At 59.0% G+C, this 21,389-nt stretch overlaps 1 protein-coding gene across 1 annotated transcript; it reads right to left on the bottom strand.

The window, feature by feature from the left end:
• Positions 1–1,120: 1,120 nt before the first annotated feature.
• FGF4 (fibroblast growth factor 4) lies at positions 1,121–2,938 on the bottom strand. Its single transcript, XM_039840404.1, has 3 exons — positions 2,599–2,938; positions 1,867–1,970; positions 1,121–1,349 (listed from the first exon to the last, which is right to left on the bottom strand). Exons 1-3 carry the CDS (start codon positions 2,936–2,938, stop codon positions 1,173–1,175), a joined length of 621 nt encoding a protein of 206 aa, XP_039696338.1. The 3' UTR covers positions 1,121–1,172.
• Between the last annotated feature and the right edge of the window lie 18,451 nt (positions 2,939–21,389).

The following is a 21,389-nucleotide window of genomic DNA, read 5'->3' as shown; positions in this document are numbered from 1 at the left end:
CGACGCTATCTGCAATCCTTTTTGGCTACATATGGGGGAAAAAAAAAAAATCCCACTTGGGATGGCGAACTCCTGCTCCAGCTCTGGCTTTCTGCAGGTTTTGCCAGATGAGTGAGCGGTTTAAAGGCTTTCGAGGTAGATGTTAAATCCACTTAATCAGGGAATGCAACGGAGAGAAGCAGCATCTTCCTGCACACAAACTCTGCATTAAGTGTTTTTGTACAATTACGAGGCCATTCTACCTAAAATTCATAGCTAGGACTAGCCCGGAGCTTCCCAGGGAAGTGAGCTTTGAACTCTGTTTCTATTCTATTACTTATCGGAAGTATCTGCTATCGGAAATTGTATTTCATCGCTAGAGTTCAGGTTGTGGCTGTCGATACGCCCGCCTTGTCTATTTCCAGCCATGCACTGAGATATTGATGCATTTTCATCAGATTTACAAAATAGCTGTTTTTTGCCTGCAACCCCCCTCCCCCCTCCCCCCACCGTGGCCACAGAAATATGGCTGTGGCTGATCCAAAAAAGGAAAACAGGAGTTTATAAAGTTGTCTAAAGGTCTCTCCCATCTGGTAGATGGGGGAAGATTGACTACAGCAGAGGTCAAAGGTCAGTCTTGGCAGATCTAAAAACGGAGTGGCAGCGGAGGACTCGGCGCACTTTCTGTGCCCGAAGTAAACCGATCCGCCCCAATTAATAGCAACAGGGCCCAGAGGGAGTGGGCGCCGGAGGGAGCGAGGCTGGGAGCGTCCTTCGCTGGCTTCTAAAGCCCCGGGAGGGCCTTTCCAGACACAGAGAAGCCCCCCCAACAAACTACGGGGCCGGGCCGTGCAGAGCGGGCTGATGTCGGGAGTCCGATGTCACTGGGTTTTAAAACACGGAATAGCAGCGCATTGGTGACAACTTCCTGATAAGTTAAATAAATCCACTGGAAGGCTCTCCACTGTTTTACCAGGAAAAAAAAAAAAAAAAATCGGGATTTTCTTTTCTTTTTCTTTTTTTTGGTTTTTTGTTTGGTTTGGTTTTTCAGAAAAATACAAAACACACCCACAGAACCATAAATAATTTGGTGGCAATATATACATATTTAAATAATTAACTTAAATATCTTACAGCTACTCTTGCGTTAAACTGTCCATCCGAAGTGCACCAAGGCGTCCCCGCTCCGAGGGTCACAGTCTGGGGAGGAAGTGGGTGACCTTCATGGTGGGGGACACTCGGTTCCCCTTCTTGGTCTTCCCGTTCTTGCTCAGGGCGACGAACATGCCGGGGTTCCTGTAGCACTCGTAGGCGTTGTAGTTGTTGGGGAGAAGTATCTCCTTGAACTTGCACTCGTCAGTGAAGAAAGGCTGGGAGGAAGGCAGCACAGTCTTGGGACGGACTTCCTCCAGGCCAAGTGACCCTGGAGGCCAGTGGTCCGGGGGCTCCTTTTGGTCCCAGCCCCGCTGGGGGCTGACAGGTCAGGTGCCAAGACCCTCCCAGGGTGAGAAGAGAAACGTGGCCGAGCCCACAGCAGCTGGTGCTCCAGCCACCTGCCTGGCACCTGGCAGTCAAGCGGTGTCCACCTTAAAGGCAGCAGTCCTGAGGCTGGGACTCACCGCAGGGGCTCAGAGAAGGGCTCCCGATGTCACCCTTTGGCGGACTAAGAGCCCCCCACTCCGGGATGGGACAAACTTCATTGTTTGTCTTGGGGCTGCGCCCCCCCCCCGTCTAGGCTGACCCTGGTCGCAGGCACTGCTTTAGGGCACAGGGTGGGGGGACAGGCGCTGCCAATTGGTCCGGCCCCGCAGTTCCCTCCGCCAGGAGGGGTTAAGGATCCCGCCCGCGCTCCCCAGCCGGGGCTCGGCCGGCCCCCGCCGTACTTACCGAGCCGTACAGCTTGCCCTTGTTGCTCATGGCCACGAAGAACCGACTGGCCACGCCGAAGATGCTCACCACACCCCGCTCCACCGGCGAGAGCTCCAGCAGGCCTGGGGGAGGGGCGCGGGTCATTCCGGGGCAGGGGACCCTTGGCCCGCGCCGCCCGCACCGGCCCCCTCCTCGGCCTGCGCGCCTCCGGGCCCCCGGGGTGTGAAGGGACCGGGTTCCCTGTCGCAGGCCCCCCCGAAGGGGCCCCCGAAGCCCAGTGTGCACGGGCGTGGACTCGCTCTCCTCCGGTCCCGGCCCTTCGGCGGCCGCGCCCGGTCCCGGACAGCAGGACCGTGGCCGTCCCGGCGGTCCCCAGCTCGGCCCCGACCGGAGCGCGAGTCCCGGGGCCCCGTGGGTGCTGCTGGCTGCGCCTCGCGCCCTGTGCCCTGTGCCCTGTGCCCACGGGCGAAGTCGCTGGAATTCGGCGCCCTGAGCCCGGGCTTCCGAGGGCGGGGAGGCGGGGCTCGGCCGCCGGAGCGCGCAGAGCCGGTTCCTGCGGCGACGCCCGGAGCGGGGAGCGTTTGCGTCCCCGCGTCCGCGCGCGACAGGGTCCGGAACTTCAGCCCGCCCGGGCGCCCGGAGCCCGCGAGCAGGTGTCAGCCCGGGGCGTCCGTGCGCGTTTGGGCGAGTCCGAAGGGGCGGCCGCTGCCCCGGGCCGCCGACCCTTCCCGCCCGGCCCGCCCCACTCACTGTCGCCGGTGTCCGCGTGCACGCCGCCGATGCGTCCGTCGCGGAGCACCTGGAGGTGGAAGCCGATGCCCACGTTGCAGTAGAGCCGCCGCAGCCGCTTGATGCCCAGCAGGTAGTCGCCGGCGCCGCTCTGGACGGCCGCCTCCTTGGGCTGCGCGGCCACGGGCAGGCGCGCCAGCGAGCGCGCCACCAGGCTGTCCCAGCGGCGCTCCAGCTCGGCCTCCAGCGTGCCGTTGGGTGCGGCGGGCGCGGCGGCGGCCCCTCGGCCGGCCCAGGGCGCCAGCACCGCCAGCAGGACGGCCGGGAGCAGCGCCGCCGCGGCCGCCCCGGGCCCCGCCATCCCCGCCCGCGGGCCGTGCGTCCGTCAGGCGGTCGGTGCACCCGGGCGGCCGGGGGCCGACCTGCTCCTGCGTCGGCCCGCGGGAGCGCACAGACCGGGCCGGAGCAGAGAGCGCGCGGTCGAGGGAGGAGCGGGAGACGAGCCACCGGGCGCCCGGGCGCCGGGACTCACGGGGACTGCATGGAGTGGCGGGACCGGGCTCTGCGGGACGGTGCGCGCCTCCCTGAGCGCTGGGCCGGCCCCGGCCCGAGCCGCTATATATAGCCGGGCGCCCCCTCCTACTCCTGCGGGGGGCCGTTCGCGTTCGCCTGGGCGCCCGGGGCGCTGTGGCGCTCGCGGCCGGTCGCAGGCCGCCTGCCAATCAGAACTGGGGGAGGGGAGGCGGCCGGGGACGAGCGCCGCGAGTGCCACCTGGAGGGTCCGGGCCCCCACCCCTGGCTTCTCCCGGCAAACCGACCTGTCCGCCCCGCCCCTCTCATCGCCTCCGCTCCTGCCTCCAGCCGAAGTTCTGCCTCTCCCACTTTGTCCCTGCCTGTCCCGTCCCCCGCTGCTAGAGCGGCCCGGTGCCGCCCTCGCGGGCTCCCTCAGCTCCGTGGGGCCGCTCCTTGGGCCCTGCCTCTCGGGGGCTCCCAGGAGCCTGGGGCTTTTTTGGGAGCCATGCGCCCCGCCTGGGAACGACAGGTGGGAAAGGGCGGTAAGCCGCAGGAGGGCAGGCGGGGAAGAGCCCGGCGCTGCGGGCTGCAGGCAGGCAAGGCTCTGGGCCCTGCCCTCTGCCCTCTGCCCTCTGCCCTCTGGTGGATTCCGGGACGGAGTCTGTGTCCCAGGGGGAGGCGTCACCTGAGCAGGGGCCCTTGGGTGTTTGGCGCTAAGGGAAGGCAGGTGGGGCGCATCCAGGTCAGGCCACAGCGTCCACACCCCCTACCCATACCCGGCTCCATGCAAGGACAGGTGGCAAGGCGCAGGGCCATAGGGGACATTCACTGCTCCCTTCCCAGGGACAGTCAAGTGCCTTAGCCAGAGCTGCCGACCTAGTGGGAACCCAGGCCAGGGCGCAGGAAGGCTCCCCTCCCCCACCCGGTATCCTCATCCCCACTGGGCCCCTAATGGCCCGGTGGGGGCGGGACTGGCCAGAGGCCCCGCTAGGTGCTGGCTCACCTAGGTGTGAAAATCCTGTTCTGCGTGGTCCCTGAGGAGCCTCCCAGCAGTCCCGCCCACCCACAGCTACAGGGGGCTTGGAGCCCACCCCGCCCTGCTGCCATGACACCTCTGACCAGAGACATCCCCAGGCCACCTCAGCCTCCCTCATCTCCCACCACGTTCCTGCCCGAGGAGCCCTTGGACGGGACCTCTGCACCCTGGAGGGGACTGGAGGTTTGAGAGATGTGTCCTAGGGCCAGAGAGCAGGTGACTCACGGGTCTCCAGGCTCCTCCACGAGGCTCTTTGCCCCCCTCTCTGGGCCTGCGGCCCGCCTGACCAGAGCTCGCCCAGGCCAGGGCTGTCCTGGGCTGTTGGCTCACGGCTGCTGCTGGGCACCTGCTTCCCCCGTCAGGTGGGCTGGGCACCTGCTTCCCCCGTCAGGTGGGCCTGTGTCTCTGACCTGGCCGGGATTCAAACGCCAGAGGCCTGGGACTCGCCCCGGCCCTGCCCGTCGCTGCTCTCCGTGTGGCCCGGCAAGTCCTTTCCGTCTCAGTGCAAATGGGCCGCTGACTCCCATTTGCAAAACAGCATGAATGGTGGGCTCCCCTACATCAGTCCAAGTCCAGGTGGGCACCTCCTCGGTGGAGGGGGACCCAGGCCCTCTGATGTCTTCCCCGGCTCTGGGCCGAATGTGGGCCTCCCTCCCCAGGATGCCCACAGGGACCTCCCTCCCTGTCTCTCCTGTTTGCTGGTGAGTTCGAGGAAGGACCCCGGCAGCTGGTCGTCTCCCAGAACTCCCACCCACCGCATACAGTAGGTGCTCTTAGTGACTGTCTTTGGAAAGGCTGACAGCCAGCAGGGGTGTTAGGAGCCGAGAATTCTCAGGCACACGGACCTGAGGCCCGGCTCCCAGCTCCCTGTGACTCACCACAGTCCCTGTGCCCATCCTGACTTCCGTAGCCCTCGGAGCCCTCACCTGCCCTACGGAGCCAGCGGAAGCACAGTGAGGGCCGATCCTGCACTCGCAGGTGAGGGATGCGACAGGGAGCCCCCAGGGCTCTTGACCCCATCTCCCGGCCGCCCCCTCGCCCCTGGGCGCCCACACGCTTCCTTGGCACAGCAGCCACACTCATGTCTTTCCTTCCCTCGAATACCAGCCCCCCGGGGGACCTCCCGCGTGCCCCGCCCCCAAGGACAGCCTCCTGGCACCCTTCCGTCCACAAACCTTAAGGGACCTTGTTCACTTTCTTGCTGCCCCTCCAGTCCATGAGACTGTCACCTCCATGGAGCGAGCTTGGGTCTGTCTGGTTCCCAGCGGGGTCCCCGTGCCTCCAGAGGTGCCTGGCACAGGTGCTCAGCTGGTGTTTGTGAGCCATGGCTGCCTGGGTAAGTGCAGCTCGCAGCCCCTCAGCCTGCAGACCCTCAGATTCAAGGTGCAGTGCCAGCGCCCCCCACTGTTCCCCGGGGCTTCCCCGTCCGGCTGCCCCCTCCCCCAACCAAAAGCTCCTCACTGGCTTTTGGTTTGTTTTGTTTTTTCCTTTTATTTGAAAAGAATAGTTGGACCAAAGTGACTAATTTTCCCCGCTCCCTCGAGGCCCTGTGCACCCCGGGGAGCTCAGTTTACCAGGAATCTGAGGTGCGAAGAAGCCCCCAGGGCTGCACGGAGGGCCTGGGCTCTAGTCTCCCGCTGTGGGTTCACGGCCAGGCTCCATCCCTGTGAGCTGCATGATGGGAGGCCGTTTCACCTCGATCACGCTCAGTTTCTCCATCTATAAAATGGGCACAACAGCGACTGCTTTTAGGAGTCATCAACCCTAACACAGTAGCGCCAGCCGTAAGCCCTAGGGAGGTGGTCCAGACAAGGCCCGGCTAAGAGATGCTGGGCGTTTGTGAAATAAACAAACCCGTGTTTTCATCAGATGACTGGGGAGAGGGGACAAAGTTTCAGACTGAAGCAGGCCAGTCCCGGGGTCTGTACGCCCTCTCGATGGTGACCTTTTTAAACTACAAAGAAAATCACACACAAATGGTTTCTTCTCCCGTAAAGGAGTGACAGGACTTCTCAGAACCGCCAGCCCAGCTGTTACGAACTTATGTGGCTTCATAGTAATAATAATAATAAAAAAGTGCTGCATAGAAATTCAATTGTAGTCCCCAGGGCGGATGGGCGGGAGGAGCCTGGGGCAGCTTCCCATGAGGAAACTTTGCAAATGCCTGAACTGTCTGCTTTACTCAACTTCCTTTTCTTGGCCTCCAGAGAAGATACAGTAGCACTGCAAAGTCAAGGCCATTGGTCTAGACCCATCTGCACAGAGCCGAAACACCGTAAAGTGTTTTGTTTTGTTTTTTTTTCTTTCCACTTTTCTTTAGAACGCCCGAAGAAAGGAAGAGATTCAGCTAATTTTTTTGGTAGCTTTTTAAAAATTGTGGTAAAGTACACATAACATGCTTTTTGTCATTTAACCGTTTTTAAGTATTTGGTTCAGGGCACTAGCTTGTTATGTGGTGGTGCAGCCGTTACCACCTCCATCTCTAGGACGTCTCCGTCTTCCCAAACGGACCCTCTGTCCCCATTACACACTCACTCTCGCCCCCTCCTCCACCATTCCACTTTCTGTCTCTATGAACTGACTTTTCCAGATGGTCACAGAAGTAGAATCACACAGTATTTGTCCTTTGGTGATTGGATTATTTCACTCGGCACAATGTCCTCGAGGTGCATCCATGTTGTCACGATTCTTTCCTTTTGGGGGCTGAGTGATGTTGCACATTTGGCTTGCCTGCCATCCATCGGTGGGCGCTCGGGCCGCTGTCCTCCCTTGGCTGTCGTGAAAATGCTGCTCCGAGCTTGCGGGACACAAACCCCTTCAAGACTCTGCTTCCAGCTCTTGGCGGTCTATACCCAGAGGTGGAATGTTGGGCTCATTTGCTAAAGCTACATTTAAATTTTTCAGGAAACTGCCAAACTGTTTTCCAGTTTTCTTTTAAGTCACCTTGACCGTGAGGCAAGGAAACGGGACAGCGGGTCTTTCTTGGCCCACGGAGGTGTCCTGGGTGGACAGAAGCCTGCCCGGAGGGGGCTCTGCCCACCTGATTGCCCCCTCTCTGATTACTCTTCCCGTTTCTCTTTTGCCTGGAAACTGACCCAGCCCGGTGCGATTTCAGAGGCAGGGGTGTTTTTTCAGTCAATTCAGGGGTTCACCACGTGGAGGCACGGGTATGTGGACCTCTGCACCTCTTAGATACTCAAGCCCAGGAGAACTGGAGAGAATATGTGCCTCAGTTTCCCCATCTGTAAATGGAGAACCCAGAGTTCTCACTTCAGAGGGCACCTGGGGAATTCATCCAGATGTTTGGCGCCTAGACAGCTGGGCACACACCGACCAGCACCGACGCGGCCGCTGTTCTCTTGGGAGCAGTGGTGCCCAGCCTGAGCTGGGGGAGCCGGGCCGGGCACACGTCCCAGCCCTGCCTCACTGGCCGTGTGACCGCAGGCTGGGGGTCAGCCTCTCAGTGCCCAGTATCTATGTTCACGCTCTGTGCAGAGAATTAGAATTGGACGTGTGCAGTGCCGGTGGGCTATCTGCAACTGTGACCCATTGGGGACTGCCAGCCCCTCTCCCCAGGCTGGACATTTACTTCATTGGCCGGGCGGGGCCAGGCTTCCTGCGGGGCCGGGCTCTGCAGGGCTGATCCCTGGCTGCCCTGTTCAGCCCGGGTAGGTGGGGCCCTGCTTATCAGCACCGTTTCACGGAAGAATTAACCAGCTCGGCCCCAGCGGCTCACTCAAGGTCACAGAGCCAGAACTCAAACCCAGAGCCGGACGCCACATCCGGGCTCCCGGCCGCACTGCTCCCTGCCTCAGTTTCCCCTTCGGTGAAAAGGAAGTTCCCGGGCTCCTGGGGACGTTAGGGATCTGAACCCAACTGTGTGGGCGAAACTCTTCTGTTCGAATAAAACCGAGCAAAAACCGCAGCGGCGGGAGGGGAGGCCCTGGGTTCTCTGAGAGGGTGGGTTCCCACAGCCAGACCGCAGCGCCCAGGCTGAGAGGCAGAAGCCCGAGCCTGGCCTGTCTTCTCCCTGCAGAGGCCGGTGGACACTCGGCTGGGCCTCTCTGCCTTCTGCCCCGGGCTTCCAGCCCCTCCCTGGGAGAGGCACTGCCGAGGGCTCCAGAGGTAGGGGACCCTGGGCAGGTGTCTGCTATGGCGCCTGGACAGGGGCATTCTCTTGAGGCCGGGCATTTTCTCACTAGGGTGGGAGGTGGCTCCGAGGGTCTCTGGCAAAAACGAGCCTCCAGCTCTGAGGCTCCCTCCATCTCGTTCACACAGGGGTCAGGTCTCCTCTGACCTTTGTGGTGTCACCTGCACAAGACGCTTCAGTCTGTTTAGGGACCACAGGAGTGTACCCCTGAAGGAACGGATAACCTCCCCCTTGCAAATCTGGATATATATTGACCTCGGTGGGGAGGGGCCAGGGTGTCTCAGGCCTCACTCAGGTTGGGCAGCCTGCCCACAGTGGCCTCTTCAGCCCAGGCTGCTTTCCTTCACAGGTGGCAGATGTCCACGAGGGACCCCAGCTCCTTTTCTGTTCCAGCCCACCGTCCTCAGGGCCAGCTTTGTTCGCATGGGCATGAACTCGTGCTTCTTTGAGTTGAAATCCAAAATTTATCCTAAATCGTTACAAGAACATAATCTCCAGGGTACTTTAAATACTGCTATTTTAAAATAAAATTCTTCCGTTACTCTTTTAAATGTATCCAATGACATCTAAAAAACCGAAACGATTCGATGTCTACCATCTTTTATTTTTTTTAAAAAATGCCACGAATGAGCTTTACTCCAATCTCCCCAAATCGTAAATCCTAGCCTTTTTTCTTTGCATTTGTATTTCCACTCTATTTCCCCCACCAATTTTACCCAAATTTAAGGTAATCTTAACCTCGGAAATATTTTTCGATCATCCTATCATAATTCTCCGGAACCAAAATATTTCTGTGAATTGAAATATTTAAAAAATAAATTTCTCTTGACAACGAGCATCCAATATTCTCGTCCCAGATTTTGTTTTCACCACAATTATCATTAACACATAGTCAATCAACATAGCACGACTATAATATCAAATAATGGACAAGTGAAAAATACAAATAAAGTTCCATTAGAAATGAATTTTTCAACTGGGGTTTTCTCTCCCCTCGCCCCCGATTATTTCGTGATCATTATGACTAATTGCTGGAATAATATGGGATTGGCCTCAGCTTTATTCTCATATTCTATCGCCGTCGGTATGAAAACTGACAAGTCTCATTCACAGAAACGAGGAGACGGAGTGGAAGTTACCTAAGTTACAGTGACGTCACTTAGGGATCCGAACATCTATCAAGGGGTATGTTCAAAATCACACACGAGTTATCATCCGAATGCGAATGTTTTTCCTGTTCCGTCTGCTGACATCTCACTAGATCTTTCTCAAATGTGTCGACAGCAAAGACCCAGAAGCCGCCAGGTCGGCAAAGGGTTTGTTTATCTCATGCACTTTTTCAGCTTCTGGGAAGTTGACCCAAAGGTCTTTTCACCGAAACGTGTGAAAGAGCGATTATTACGCCAGTCACTCTTTTACTTGGAGGAAAAAGGGGTGAGCATCGGACAATTGCTGATTCCTATATGTCCTGGGCGACGCCACGGCCATAAAACGCTTCTAACGCATCTTGTGTTTTACATATATTTCTGTCCGAATCCGGGAGCTACAGACTTCATTCATCCGACGGACAGAGAACGTCGACTACCACGCGACGGCGTAATCGGCAGTCAGGACTCAGAGCGAGAGGCCGGGGCAGGTTACAAGCAGGAGACATCTGACTGCATCTTTCCATGCTGACAGTCGAGTTGATTTGCGTCTCTACTGCAGACTCTCTACTTCCGACCCCTAACTCCGAGAGAGGTGGCAGGTGGGCAAAGACATCCCTCAGCAGAGAGGAGGGGTGAGAGCTGGTGCCAGCGGGCCACGGGGGCTGCCACCATCTTTGCTTGCTCTCCTGACCTCTCAGGAGAAACGCCGGCCACGTGGGGTCTGAGAGACAGGTCACTGTCATGCCGCCAGCCCGTCCCTCCCCAGGCCTCTGCATTCACAGCTCCCCGTAGGGACCAAACTGCCCTCCTTCTCGAGCCCTACTTCACCCTAGCAGGGGCTGCTTCCAGGTCCTGGAGAGCTGGAAGGAGTGTCACCTGGTATGTCACCTTATGCCTTTGTTTGCTGCCTGGAGGCTTTTGCAGCTAAGGAAAAGTCCCCGACCCGGTGCAGAGCTGAGCTTTTCTTTTGTAAAGTGGGAGAGAGACCAGTGTGAGGGGGCGAGGGGAGCCCCCTGGGGCCTGGCGCCTTCTCAGGGAGGGGTCCAGCCCAGGAAACCACACATTTGGCAGCGGGTCATCTGTTCCTTCTGATCGGGGGCCCAGGGGGTTGGGGCGTGGGAGATGGGGGGATGGAGGGGGAGGCTCGAATAGGTATTTCTTCCCCTTCTTGCCCAGGTAGCTACACACCTTTCAGACCTCAGCTCACCCTTGACTTTTCAGTCCAACCCCCATCACGGGATGACCATAGGAAAGTGCAGCTCAGGACTTTTGATCCAGAAAAACGATGCTCTTGATTACGGCACTGGGACCCAAGGTGCACACCTGGGCAGTTCTGGGCAGACGGGACACGCATCATCGTCCCTGTCCCCTGTTCCCTGTCCCCTACCCAGCGCTGTGAGTTCCCGAGAGCAGCCTGGGGTTGGCCTCCCTGGCGGGGAGCCCGGTGCCCTGGGAGGACTCAGTGCATCTGATTCTTCTGGGCCGGCTGGGGTCCTGGCTACCACGCTGGCGGCTTAGAGGACTTCATTCGACTCATCATGAGAGTGACCCAGGGGAACGGGCTGAATCAAGGGCAGGAGCCAAGGGTGACCGTGGAAGGTGGCAGAGCTTCCGGCTGGCTGTGCCCCCCCACCCCATGGGGCTCGTTTCCCGTTCGCTCCTCAAGAACCCAGAGGTGAGCAGGTGTCATCAATGGCTTTCACCACCGAGGGACCTGGGGCCCAGAGGGCAGTGACGTCCCAGGTCCTCGTGGTCCACTGGGCTGTATCTTACATGGGGGTCCACAGTCAGCGTGGGCAAAGCAAACCATCCCTGAGCCGAGTGCCTCCTGGAAGAGTCCTTCCGGAAGCCAGCCCCCCCTCGGGTCCTGGGAGGCCATTTCTCCCCAGTGTCGTCATCATCGGCCGCATCCTAGATGGTCGCCCCCGGCTTGCTTTTAGGGTCTATGGTGGATGAAAGACACCCCCTGTTACACACTAGTCTCCTGCTCCGCTGGGGGTGCTGAGCGGAGCCCCCACGGGGAGTGACAAGGGACCCTCAGGGCTCAACAGCGTCACTGCAGCAGGGAAGTTATGGCTGTGCGCTCACCTGCATTGTCACGGCTGCTGCCACCGGTGGCGGAGCCACACGGGCTCACACGGCCCACCCTCGGCGCTGCGAGGGTCTCTGGGTCCCTGGGTCTCTGGCCTCAGTGACAAGTGGCCTTTCTCTGCCTTCGCCGCCCGCTCGTTGATGTCCCACGCGCCTGCCTCTGAGCCCGGGATGCGGCTTCTAAGCCGGGGCAGCCCCAGCCTGCTATTCTGGGGTCTTCTTTCAACTATTTTGGCAAAGACCAAATGGCAGCCACCTTTAAAATAGATGCTCCCAGCCCAGAGGTCAGTCCCTGAGAACCAGGTCATATCGGCACAGGCTTTTCCCCAGCAGCTCGTTCAAGTCCAACCCGGACCCTGGCAGGTGTAGCTGCGACGAAGGCCCCACCCAAACCCCCCGCAGCAAATGCGGGGCCAAAATCGAAATAAAATCTGGCCAGTTCCCCGAGGTCCAGTTTCACAAATGCTGTTTTCTCTGTGAAATCACGGGGGCCAGCAGCAGGAGGCGGCCGGATGCCCGAGAGAATCAGAGGCAGTGCCAGCAGACCCAGCTGGCTCCAGTTCCGGGGGCCACCCCACCGACGCCCCGGGGAGGAAAGCGTCCTGCTCAGAAACGTGTGTCGGAGAATCGCCCCGGGTCCCAGGCGCCCTCACTGTCACCGAGTTCCTGAAAAGCCGTCTCTGATCGACAAGCCCCGCTCCCCGCACCCCGCCCCCCCACATTGTCACTGCCGGGAGTGGGGGGGGCGGGCAAGCCCTTTGCTCGCCTAAATGGTTTTGGTCCTTTAATGTCATATGCATATAATAATTGGAGAAACTTTAAAAATAAACAAATGAACAAACAAAAACAGAAAAGAATTCCAAAGAAGCAATGCTGTTCCACATTTGGCCGAAGATATCGGGCCTTCCTCCCAAGACATCAAGTCGCCAAACGGTTCCGATGTGTAACCTGCCACCTGGTACCTGGAGCGCGGGCCATCCACTAACCTCGGCGGGACCCTCCCGCCAGCCCGAGGGCCTTCACTGACCATCTTATCCGTCTTGGCCGCCCCCTCCTCACATTCCGACCTGGGCGCAGGGCCCTGTGATGTCAGGCCTGGAGCGCGGGAAGCACTTGGCCTTCTCCGAAGCCCAGTAAGTCATTCAACAAACGTTGCCTGTGCTTCTGCATGCACGGGCTCTGTTCCGGGCACAGGGACAGGGCAGAGGTGGAGCCGCCACTTCGTGGGGAGAAGCAGACACTGAGCAAGGCGTTACCCACGGGTGAGGCTTCGGAAGGGTGGGCCAGCAGTCCTGTGGGCAGGATGGGGGAGAAGCACCTGCCTGACCCAAAGCTCGGACAGGAGTGGTGTGGAGAGAGAGGACGGCACGGGCAAGGCCTGAAGCTGAGACGCAGGGGGCCTCTGGGGAAAGGGCAGGCAGCCCGTGGGGGCGCAGGGCTTCGTGCTAAAGGCGGGGGGCTCTGTGGGCTATGAGCGCCTCTGCGTGCGGCTAAGGCTCGGGTCCCAGCTGCCAGCACAGGGCCAGGCACGGGGCAGCAGAAAGTCTCTACCCGACATCAAACCGAGCTCGCGGCGGGTTCCGGCCCTCTGAAGGCCATCGGCCCTGTCCCTGCCCCCGCTGGGACCCAAGGGTTCAGTGCGCATTGCAGTTCGTCCTTGACCCGTGCAACCCAATGGCCAGCCAGGACCTGCCTGCGCCCCATGGCGTATTGGAGGAGCCGAAAAGTGGCTGTGTGGATGCCCCGTAGGGAAGGGGGCTCGGGCACAGGTGGGGAGCCTGCAGGAGGCATTTTTACCTTGAGAGCAGAGAGGCGATTGGACAATTACAGCCAGGGATGGCTCCACCCATCCGTCTGCAGGGGGCACCCCGGTCTGGAGGGAGGCAGGTAGGCTGCAGCTTTGGGGGCCACATAGTCTCTGTCCCCACTCTTAGCTCAGCCACAGACAACACGTAAATGACTCCATTTTCCGGAACAGGCGGTGGGCTGGCCCAGGGGGACGCAGCGGTCATGGGGACCTGTTCACGGCCCGCCCGCCTCCTACCTCTGAATCTCCGAGAGTGGCCATTCTGCCTCTGTGGCCCCGAGGTTAAAGGCACTGTCGCAGGCATCCGGGGGCTCACAGAAGCCGAGGGCAGCACTAACAGGCGCCGTATCATGACGATTGTCACCGAGGTCGCACGACGGGCGTTATTCCTTGTCGTGCGTGGACCTCGCGACAGCTCGTGGAAGCAGAGGAGGGAGCTGAGGCACGGAGGCCGGGCACATGCAAACCGCGACGCTTGAGACCAGGCAGGCGAGACGGGCCTTCCTGAAACAAGGCACGGTGACATAAATACAACGTAAATAATCAAAACCCGCAGAGGGAACCCAAACCCCTCCCGCCCCATAAGTCAGGCAGGATAGTTCAGGACAAACCGTCTTAAGACATCTCAAAGAAATCGGAGCTCAGAATCCTAGCAGCTGGTGATTTTCCCTCATCCTGGCCTGGGGCCCCGCCCTCTCTGGGGCCCTGCCCCCCATCTAACAGCATCAGGATTCAGTCGGCCGTCCTTGCCCAGTCTTTCCAAAGCAGTTTTCGTGGGCGCGTTCAGCTCTGCGTTCCTGCCTCACCATCGTGTGCTTTACAGCTTGGTTAATTTCCTCGTTGCCCTTTCGAGGACGATGGTCCCAGTCAGGCTTGGGGACAAACGCAGCCGCTGTGGCTTCGTAGGGATGTGGGCATGTCCCTGGGAGACCTCTGGGGAACTCCACTCTGCTAATTCCTTGCTGCGTGACAGCAGGCCAGTCACTCACCCTCTCTGAGCCCTGGTCCCCTCCTAGGCTGGTGGTGGGGACTCAGCAAGAATGTGGGTGAGGAAGGCGAGACCCCTATGCAAGGCCGGTGGCGATCTGCTCCTCGGCTGGCGGCCGGGTCCTGCACCGGAGCCCCGCGGCCGGCCCGGTTCCCCTCGGGCACAGGTGCCTCTGGTCCGGGCAAAACGGGCTGCTCACTGTCCTCAGTCGCGCCCTGGGCCTCCTGACTGTGCTTCCCAGGACCTGGGGGTTGGTCGAGGGTGGCCATGGCGTCAGCTCCGGGATGTTTGGTTTCTCACGAGCCATTGTGGTCTCAGGGGGCAGGGGATGTGGACACGCCAGAAGCAGTGACCGTGCGCTCGGAAGGGGCCCGGCCTCGGCCCGACCCAACCGCCCGGGGCCAGGAATCCGGCAGCAGAAAGGCCCCTGGAGATGGAGGCTCTAGATAGGCCCCGAGGGGAGGGGCCGCTTCCTCTGGCCGAGGTCGCGGTCACGGTGAGTGGGCCCGCCACAATGCGGGGTGGCCCGCCGGGGGCCAGGGCCCTGGTGCTGGCTCCTGAGAGACGCCGGGAAGCAATCTGATCCGGCCGCTGCCTCTTTAACCCTCCGTGGCTCCCCGTGCCCAAAGGAAAAGATCCGATGGCCTTGGCTGTGCCCCCAGGCCTGGTCACCCTGCCCGGCACCCACCCAGATGGACAACCTGGCCTCTGTGCTCCCCCTGGAAAGCCCACCCCACCTTCTCTGCGAGGCTGAGGATGGCTGCAAAGGCAGCTCACCTTGAGAGAGCTATCCAGACCCCAGGGGCCATTAGAAGCCCCTCCCAGCCCCGGGCCCCAGCCCGGCCACCTTCATCCTCACTCTTGCCCCAGAGGGTGGTGACACCTGGCTCCACTCCTTCTGAAACACCCGAGTTCCTAACTGTAGGGGCCGCCTGGCACGGTCGAGGCCTCGAATGAACAGATGAATGAATGAACCGTTTCGCAACACGGTTTTTGTTTTCGTTGAGTAAATACAGCCTCGGTCTTCCCACACCATTATGTGGTTTGTCAATGTCATGACTTCTGCAGAGAGGACGGATACATCGTGGTTTATTTAACCACTCTGCTCTGTTTCTAATATTAGGTGGTTTCCTAGTTTTTCCCTTTTCTATTATAAACAATGCTGTGATGAACATCTTTGAGCATAAACATTTTTTTTTTTTCCTCTATTTGGGATGTGCTCTTCAGAAGCAGAATCTCTGGATTCAGGCCAAGAATTGTAGGCTGTGAATTTACCAGTTCATGCTGATGGCAGTGTGTTGCAGGTTGTTCATTTAACCACATCCTCACCGGCACCGGGTGATTTATTTTTGTTTTGTTTTGTTTCCTGCTAGTCCTTACTAATTTGACAGGCAAGCGACAATACTAGACTTCTATTTATTTGTTAATAAACTTTTAATTTTATAATAGTTTTAGATTTCTAGAAAAGCTACAGAGATCGTACAGAGAGTTCCTGTGTATCCCATGCTGTTTTTCCCCTACCGTTAACATCGGGCACTCGCGTGGTACATTTTTTACAATTAACGAACCAGTATAGACACATTATTATTCACTAATGACTGTGCTTTGAGCACATTCCCTTAGCTTCCCCCTACTTCCCCTCCTCTGTCCTGGGACCCCGTCCAGGACACCACATCCCATCTAGCATCATAACCTCTTTCGGCCGTGATAGTTTCTCAGACTCGCCTTGCTTTGATGACCCGGCTGGTTCTGAAGTGATTCTCGGCGTTTATTCCGGTGCCACGACAGCCGCCAGGAGTTGCTCTGCTGTGGGTGCTCTCACCTCCAGGCCTCTATCTTTTGAGGTCTTGACAGTTTCCCTAGAAGTCTGAGTGACACACCTGTTTTCTCTCTCGCTCGGGTTGTCACTTCGTGGTACTCGCTGCTGAGCTTCTGAGTGGCTGGGTGCTGGGGATTTGGAAGGCAAGGCCATGTGGGTAGTCGAGGTCCCTGCAGCTGCAGATCGGGGGAGGGTCTGGCTGGGTGGGAGTGAAGACCTTGGCGGGGGGTGGGGTCGCAGCTACAGGGTGGCACAGGCAGCCCTTTGGAGCAGGGGGCTCTCTTTCCCAGGGCGGGCCAAAGGCCAGGTCCTCCCTAGAGGCTCAGAGGGGTCCTGCTCCTGCTCTCAGAGCCACAGCCCCAGAATCGGCCCCCGAGCACCCTCAGAGCAAAATGCTGAGTCCCCAGCAGGGCCCCGCCCACCCCACCTCACACCCCTCCACCCCGCTCTAGGGGGCCGCCAGCCGGCCTGGCTGCTCGGGGCTGGGGCTGGGGCTGGGACTCTCCCCACCGGCCAGGGACACTGCACTTGCCAGCCACTGGCTCCTTCTCGTCACTCAGGTCTCAGCTTGGATGTCACCTCCCCAGACATATCTTCTTGACCAGAGTGCCACCTGCTCCCCCACCCCCTCGCCCTCTTGTCCACCCAAGGCTGGCCTCATGAAATGCGAAGAAGCACTCACACATCTGAAAGTAGCTACCTGCCCCTCATCTGTCACTCAGGGGCCTCCACAGAGTGGGCTGTGCCCTCTCTCTGCCCGGGCCCGGGCGGGGCTGCACCCAGGAGGTTGGTACCCGAGGGAGGAGGAGAGGAAGAGGCGGGTGGGGAGCACAGGGGACCCCAGGCAGCTCTCTCCACCATCAGCAGTCAGCACCACCTGCTGCTGGCAGCAGCCTGGCACACGGCCACCACACAGCACCAGGCTTGGGGACAGAGCCCGTCCCCAGGGTGGGGCACAGAGAGGAGGGCCGGCATGGACAGTGGCGAGTTTTCCCCAGTGACAAGGGGTCACCTCCTCTGACCAGGACCGGAGCCCAGCCTCGTCCCCTCAGCAGCATCTGCTACAGGACCCAGACTCCCAGGGTGGGCCAGCTCCCCCGGGAGCCAGCCCGGCCCCTCTCGAGCCAATGACCTATGAGGTCTGCCTGCCCTAGAGACCCAAACACCTTCTCACCCAAGGGTCTCGCACTGCTTGGTTCACAGGTTCCCTATGGGGGGGGGGTGGGACACGAAGGGGCACCCCTGTTTTCGAGGAAAAACAGGCTCAGAGGGGCAAAGCAACTGTCCTGTTCACACAGTGGTCAGAGCCAACGTGCCCCCAGCCCTGTGTCACCTGGGCTGTGCTCCCCGACCAGGAAGACCCAGCGATGTGTGACCTCGAGCAGATGCGTCACCTCTCTGAACTGGTTTTTTTTTTTTGTCAGCAAAATGGAGATGATGATATAGCACACACCTCCTAGGATGATCGGGAGTCCCCAACGAGAGGGCCTGGGCCTGTGGCTCAGTGGGGCGGCGTCTCAGGGGGCTGCTAGCCACGGCCGCGGGACAAGAACCCCGCTCCTGGTCCAGTGTCCTCTTCCCGCTCCCCCCGCCCCGCCCCCAACCCCTCCTGTGTCATGGCGGGATTATGTTCCAGGGGAGAGGGCTGTGGTTCCTCTGCCAGGGAGGAGCTACTGGGTCGTAGCCCAGGTCTGCACGGGGCCTGGCTGTTGTGAGCCCTGCCATGTGCCCAGTGCCGGCCCCTGGCTGAGCCTCCACGAGGACTGCCCCACACAGGGCTTCCCGGAGCTCAGACAGGCCATGCAGGCATCACATTGGGAGGTGCAGGCCCCGGGTGAATAGGGCGTGTAAAGGAAGCGGGGCTGAGACCCACCACCTGTCCCACCGTACGAGGTGGGGGGTGACCAGAACTTCCTGCTCCCACCGCTAGGCCAGCTCGGCAAAGTCCCGCGCCCGACACGCAGCCCCCTCAGGGCCCAGCAGCCCTCGCCAACCTCCCCACTCTCTTGGGGTTGCGGTTCTGAGGAAGGGGCCGGACCGGCTGGTGGCTCTAAGTGGCCCCACCTCGAGGCGGGTGGGAGTGACAGGTGAAGGCACCAGCTCCTGCCCCCACCCAGGGAGGGGCCTCTGACGCCAGCCGCTCAGGGTCCCGTTGGAAAAGCCTCTGTGCATCCCCAGGCCCACGGCTGGGCTTGGGGTGGAACCGGCAGGGGCTCTGACCTCCAGCAGGTGGCCTCGGGCTGGGCCGGCAATAAATCTTCACACACTCTTGCAACAGAGAGGATGTCCAACGGGCCAAGCATTCTCCTCCTGTGTTCCCGACATTCGAAGAAGCCACCAGGGAAAGAAGGATACTTCGGGCCCCAGAGGCACACGGGTGGAGGAGGAATCAGGGTGCCCACCCTAAGGAGGCAGAGACCCCAGATATCCTTTCTCTCTTGTCTCCTTTGTAAAAGAAACCCTGAGCTTTGCCTGGTGTAGCACCACCTGGAGTAAAGACTACATTTCCCAGCCTCCTTGGCAGCTGGGAGTGGCCATGTGACTGGAGTCTGACCAATGGGAGGCAAGTGACACTAGTGGGTGTGGCTTCTGGGAGATGGTCCTGTGTGAGCGAGATGTGGATGGGATGGCTGGAGCCCAAGAAGCTATTTTTACCGTGACATCAAAACCATATGAATATGGAGGAAAAAGATGGGAGGAAGTTGGGTCTCGGATGAATGTGGAGCATTCACCTCATCACCTTGGACCTCCTTTGCATGAAAAATATACACTTTTATCTTTTTTAAAGTACATTTATCTTTTGTTTTCTGACCTTTGCAGTCGAGCAGAATTCTAGCTCATAGAGGGAAAACAGATATCCTGGGAGTTTCAAATGGGGCCAACATGGGCTATGAATTCAAACCTGTTTGGTCCCAAAAACAACCTTGATGTGGAGGTGGAGGTAGGGTGAGCATGGGAAGGACCCAACCTGCTGTCGAAGGGGTCAGGGATGCTCCAGACTAGGTGTCGGTGAGCTTCGGGGGGACTATGACCCCTGTCTGTCCTGTCTGGCCTGCCTCTGTCCAGCGGAAGGTCTGAGGTGCCCCAGACAAAGATGCCCGTATTCCAGTGGTAATGCCTTCCCCGAGACCCGCACACCTGGGCGGAGGTGGTGCTTCTCCGCCCAGCTCTCCGCCTGCCCTCTAGCCTGTAGAGAATGTGCATGTCGGGGATGCAGCCCTGTTCCCCAGGCCATCGTCTGTCCACAGGGCAGCAGGCTTCTGGTCTCAGCCCGCGCCTCACCATTAGGGACCTGAACCTCAGTCTCCCCACCTGTAAAATGAGGATCATAATCTCCAGCCCTGCAGAGTGACTGGGAGAACTCAGAGTGAGGATGCTTGAAAAGTACTCAGCCTGTAGCAAAGTGTTTAATGTGCTTACTTAAGGGTGAGCCACTCGTGAGGATGTCCCTTTGAATCAGGGGTCCCTGAACGCTAGTGCGTGGGCTCACCTGGAGGGTTCGTTAGCGCACAGATGGCTGAGCTCCTCTCCCAGGGTTCTGATCCAGCAGGTCTGGAGTGGGACCTTGGACCACACTTCTAGCCAAATCCCAAGTCAGGTGACCACATTTTGAGAACCACTGGCTTAAATCAAGGGCCCTAAAACAACAGCATGATGCGGGCCCCACCTGAGCCCAGGACTGACAGGGCTCTGGGGCCAGGCGGCTGGCTCAAATCTGGGCTCTACTCCTTGGAAGCTGTGTGACCTTGGGCGGGTACCTTCCCTTCTCTGAGCCTTGGCTCCTCAACTATCGCATGGAGAGAATTCGAACCCAGCTCAGATTACTGAGAGGGAGATCAATCAAAGTGCCGAGTCGGGCGCGGGCCAATACCTGTTCCTCTTCTTCCTGTTCCTCTTTCTGTTATTACCGTCATCAGTACAAACACCGTCCTCAGCAAGGGAGCACCTCTCTGTCTCCCGGCAAGTCAGCAGTAGTGGGCGCCTGCTGCTCACGCTGCCCAGGTTCAGGCCTCTCGCCTGCTCCTTGCCATGCCCTGGCCCTCATGCCTGGGGAGGGGGGCCCTCTGCCCTCCATCGGTCATTCTGGGCAGGCATACTGGACGGTCATCAAGGTCCCATCCCCCCAGGTTTAGCCCGTCCCGAACTAAAGACCGACTCCTTCCCAACTTCCTTACTCAGGGTAATCCAGCGGATGCTGTGAGCATGTTACCAACAAAGGTACCACCCATCACCCACAGGGCTTGGGTGGACCACGTCCTCAGTCACCTGGGTCTACCTGAGGCTTGTTGCTGAGGTCACTGCCATCTGCTGGTAGGGCCTGGCACTGCAGACAGGGGGCTCCCCCCGCGCCCCCCACCCAGACACTTTGGGACTTACACAGCCCCCACCTCCTGTCTCCTACTTGTCCCCAAAGCCTGGGAACAGAAAGACTTGCAGACATGGCTGTGACAGTCAAATCTATTGAGATATAGTCTGCACACCACACAAGTCACCCATTTAGAGTGTACAATTTGATGAGTTTGTATTCAGAGCGCTGGGTGGCCATCACCACATCAATGTGAAAACATTCTCATCGCCCCAAAAAGAATCCTGTACCTATTATCAGTCTCCCTATTTCCCTTGCCTCCCTCCAGCCCCTGACAACTATCTACTTTCTGTCTCTGAGGATTTCCCACGTCTGGACATTTCATATAAATGGTATCACTGAGTATGCGGCCTTTCGTGTCTGACTGCCTTCGCTCATCATACCGTTTGAAGGGGTCACCCATGTTGTGGGATGTTATCAATGTATCTTTCCTTTCTATAGCCAGATGATACTGAGTACTTATCTGTTCATTGGTTGAGACATTTGGGTTATTCCCACTCTTCGGCTATTGTGAATGATGTGGCCATAAATATTTGTGTGAACATACGTTCTCAAGTGTCTTGGGTAAATGCCTAGGAGTGGAATCGTGGGCCGTGTATAACTCTACGCAACATCTGAAAGATCGTTTCCCAAAGTGGCTGCACCACTGTGCCCACCCCTTGATGTCCTGCCTGTCTTGGGCGCCATGTTGGATGGTACACAAGCCCTGGGGCCCAAGTGACCGTGGGGCCAGCCCTGACATGCCCCTTGCTGGCTGTGTGACCTTGAGAAAATGGCTTAATCTCTCCAAGTCTCACTTTTCTCACCGGCAAATGGCAGTGACAAAATGGTGTCCCGCCCACATCTCCCGGGCCCTCGCCGTCCGGTGCACGTGGAGCCCAGAGCGTCCCGCCA

The sequence above is a fragment of the Pteropus medius genome, unplaced genomic scaffold (assembly GCF_902729225.1).
Source record: "Pteropus medius unplaced genomic scaffold, Ma_sr-lr_union100, whole genome shotgun sequence".
NCBI lineage: Eukaryota > Metazoa > Chordata > Mammalia > Chiroptera > Pteropodidae > Pteropus > Pteropus medius.
This window is presented reverse-complemented; position numbering and strand designations above follow the sequence as displayed.

What these genes read in the sequence shown, in the direction of transcription:
- FGF4 (XM_039840404.1), bottom strand. Translation starts at nt 2,938, where the DNA reads ATGGCGGGGCCCGGGGCGGCCGCGGCGGCGCTGCTCCCGGCCGTCCTG. An exon ending in GCACGCGGACACCGGCGACA is followed by an intron (nt 1,971 to 2,598) that starts GTGAGTGGGGCG and finishes CCCCTCCCCCAG; the next exon opens with GCCTGCTGGAGCTCTCGCCG. An exon ending in AGGGCAAGCTGTACGGCTCG is followed by an intron (nt 1,350 to 1,866) that starts GTAAGTACGGCG and finishes CCTTCCTCCCAG; the next exon opens with CCTTTCTTCACTGACGAGTG.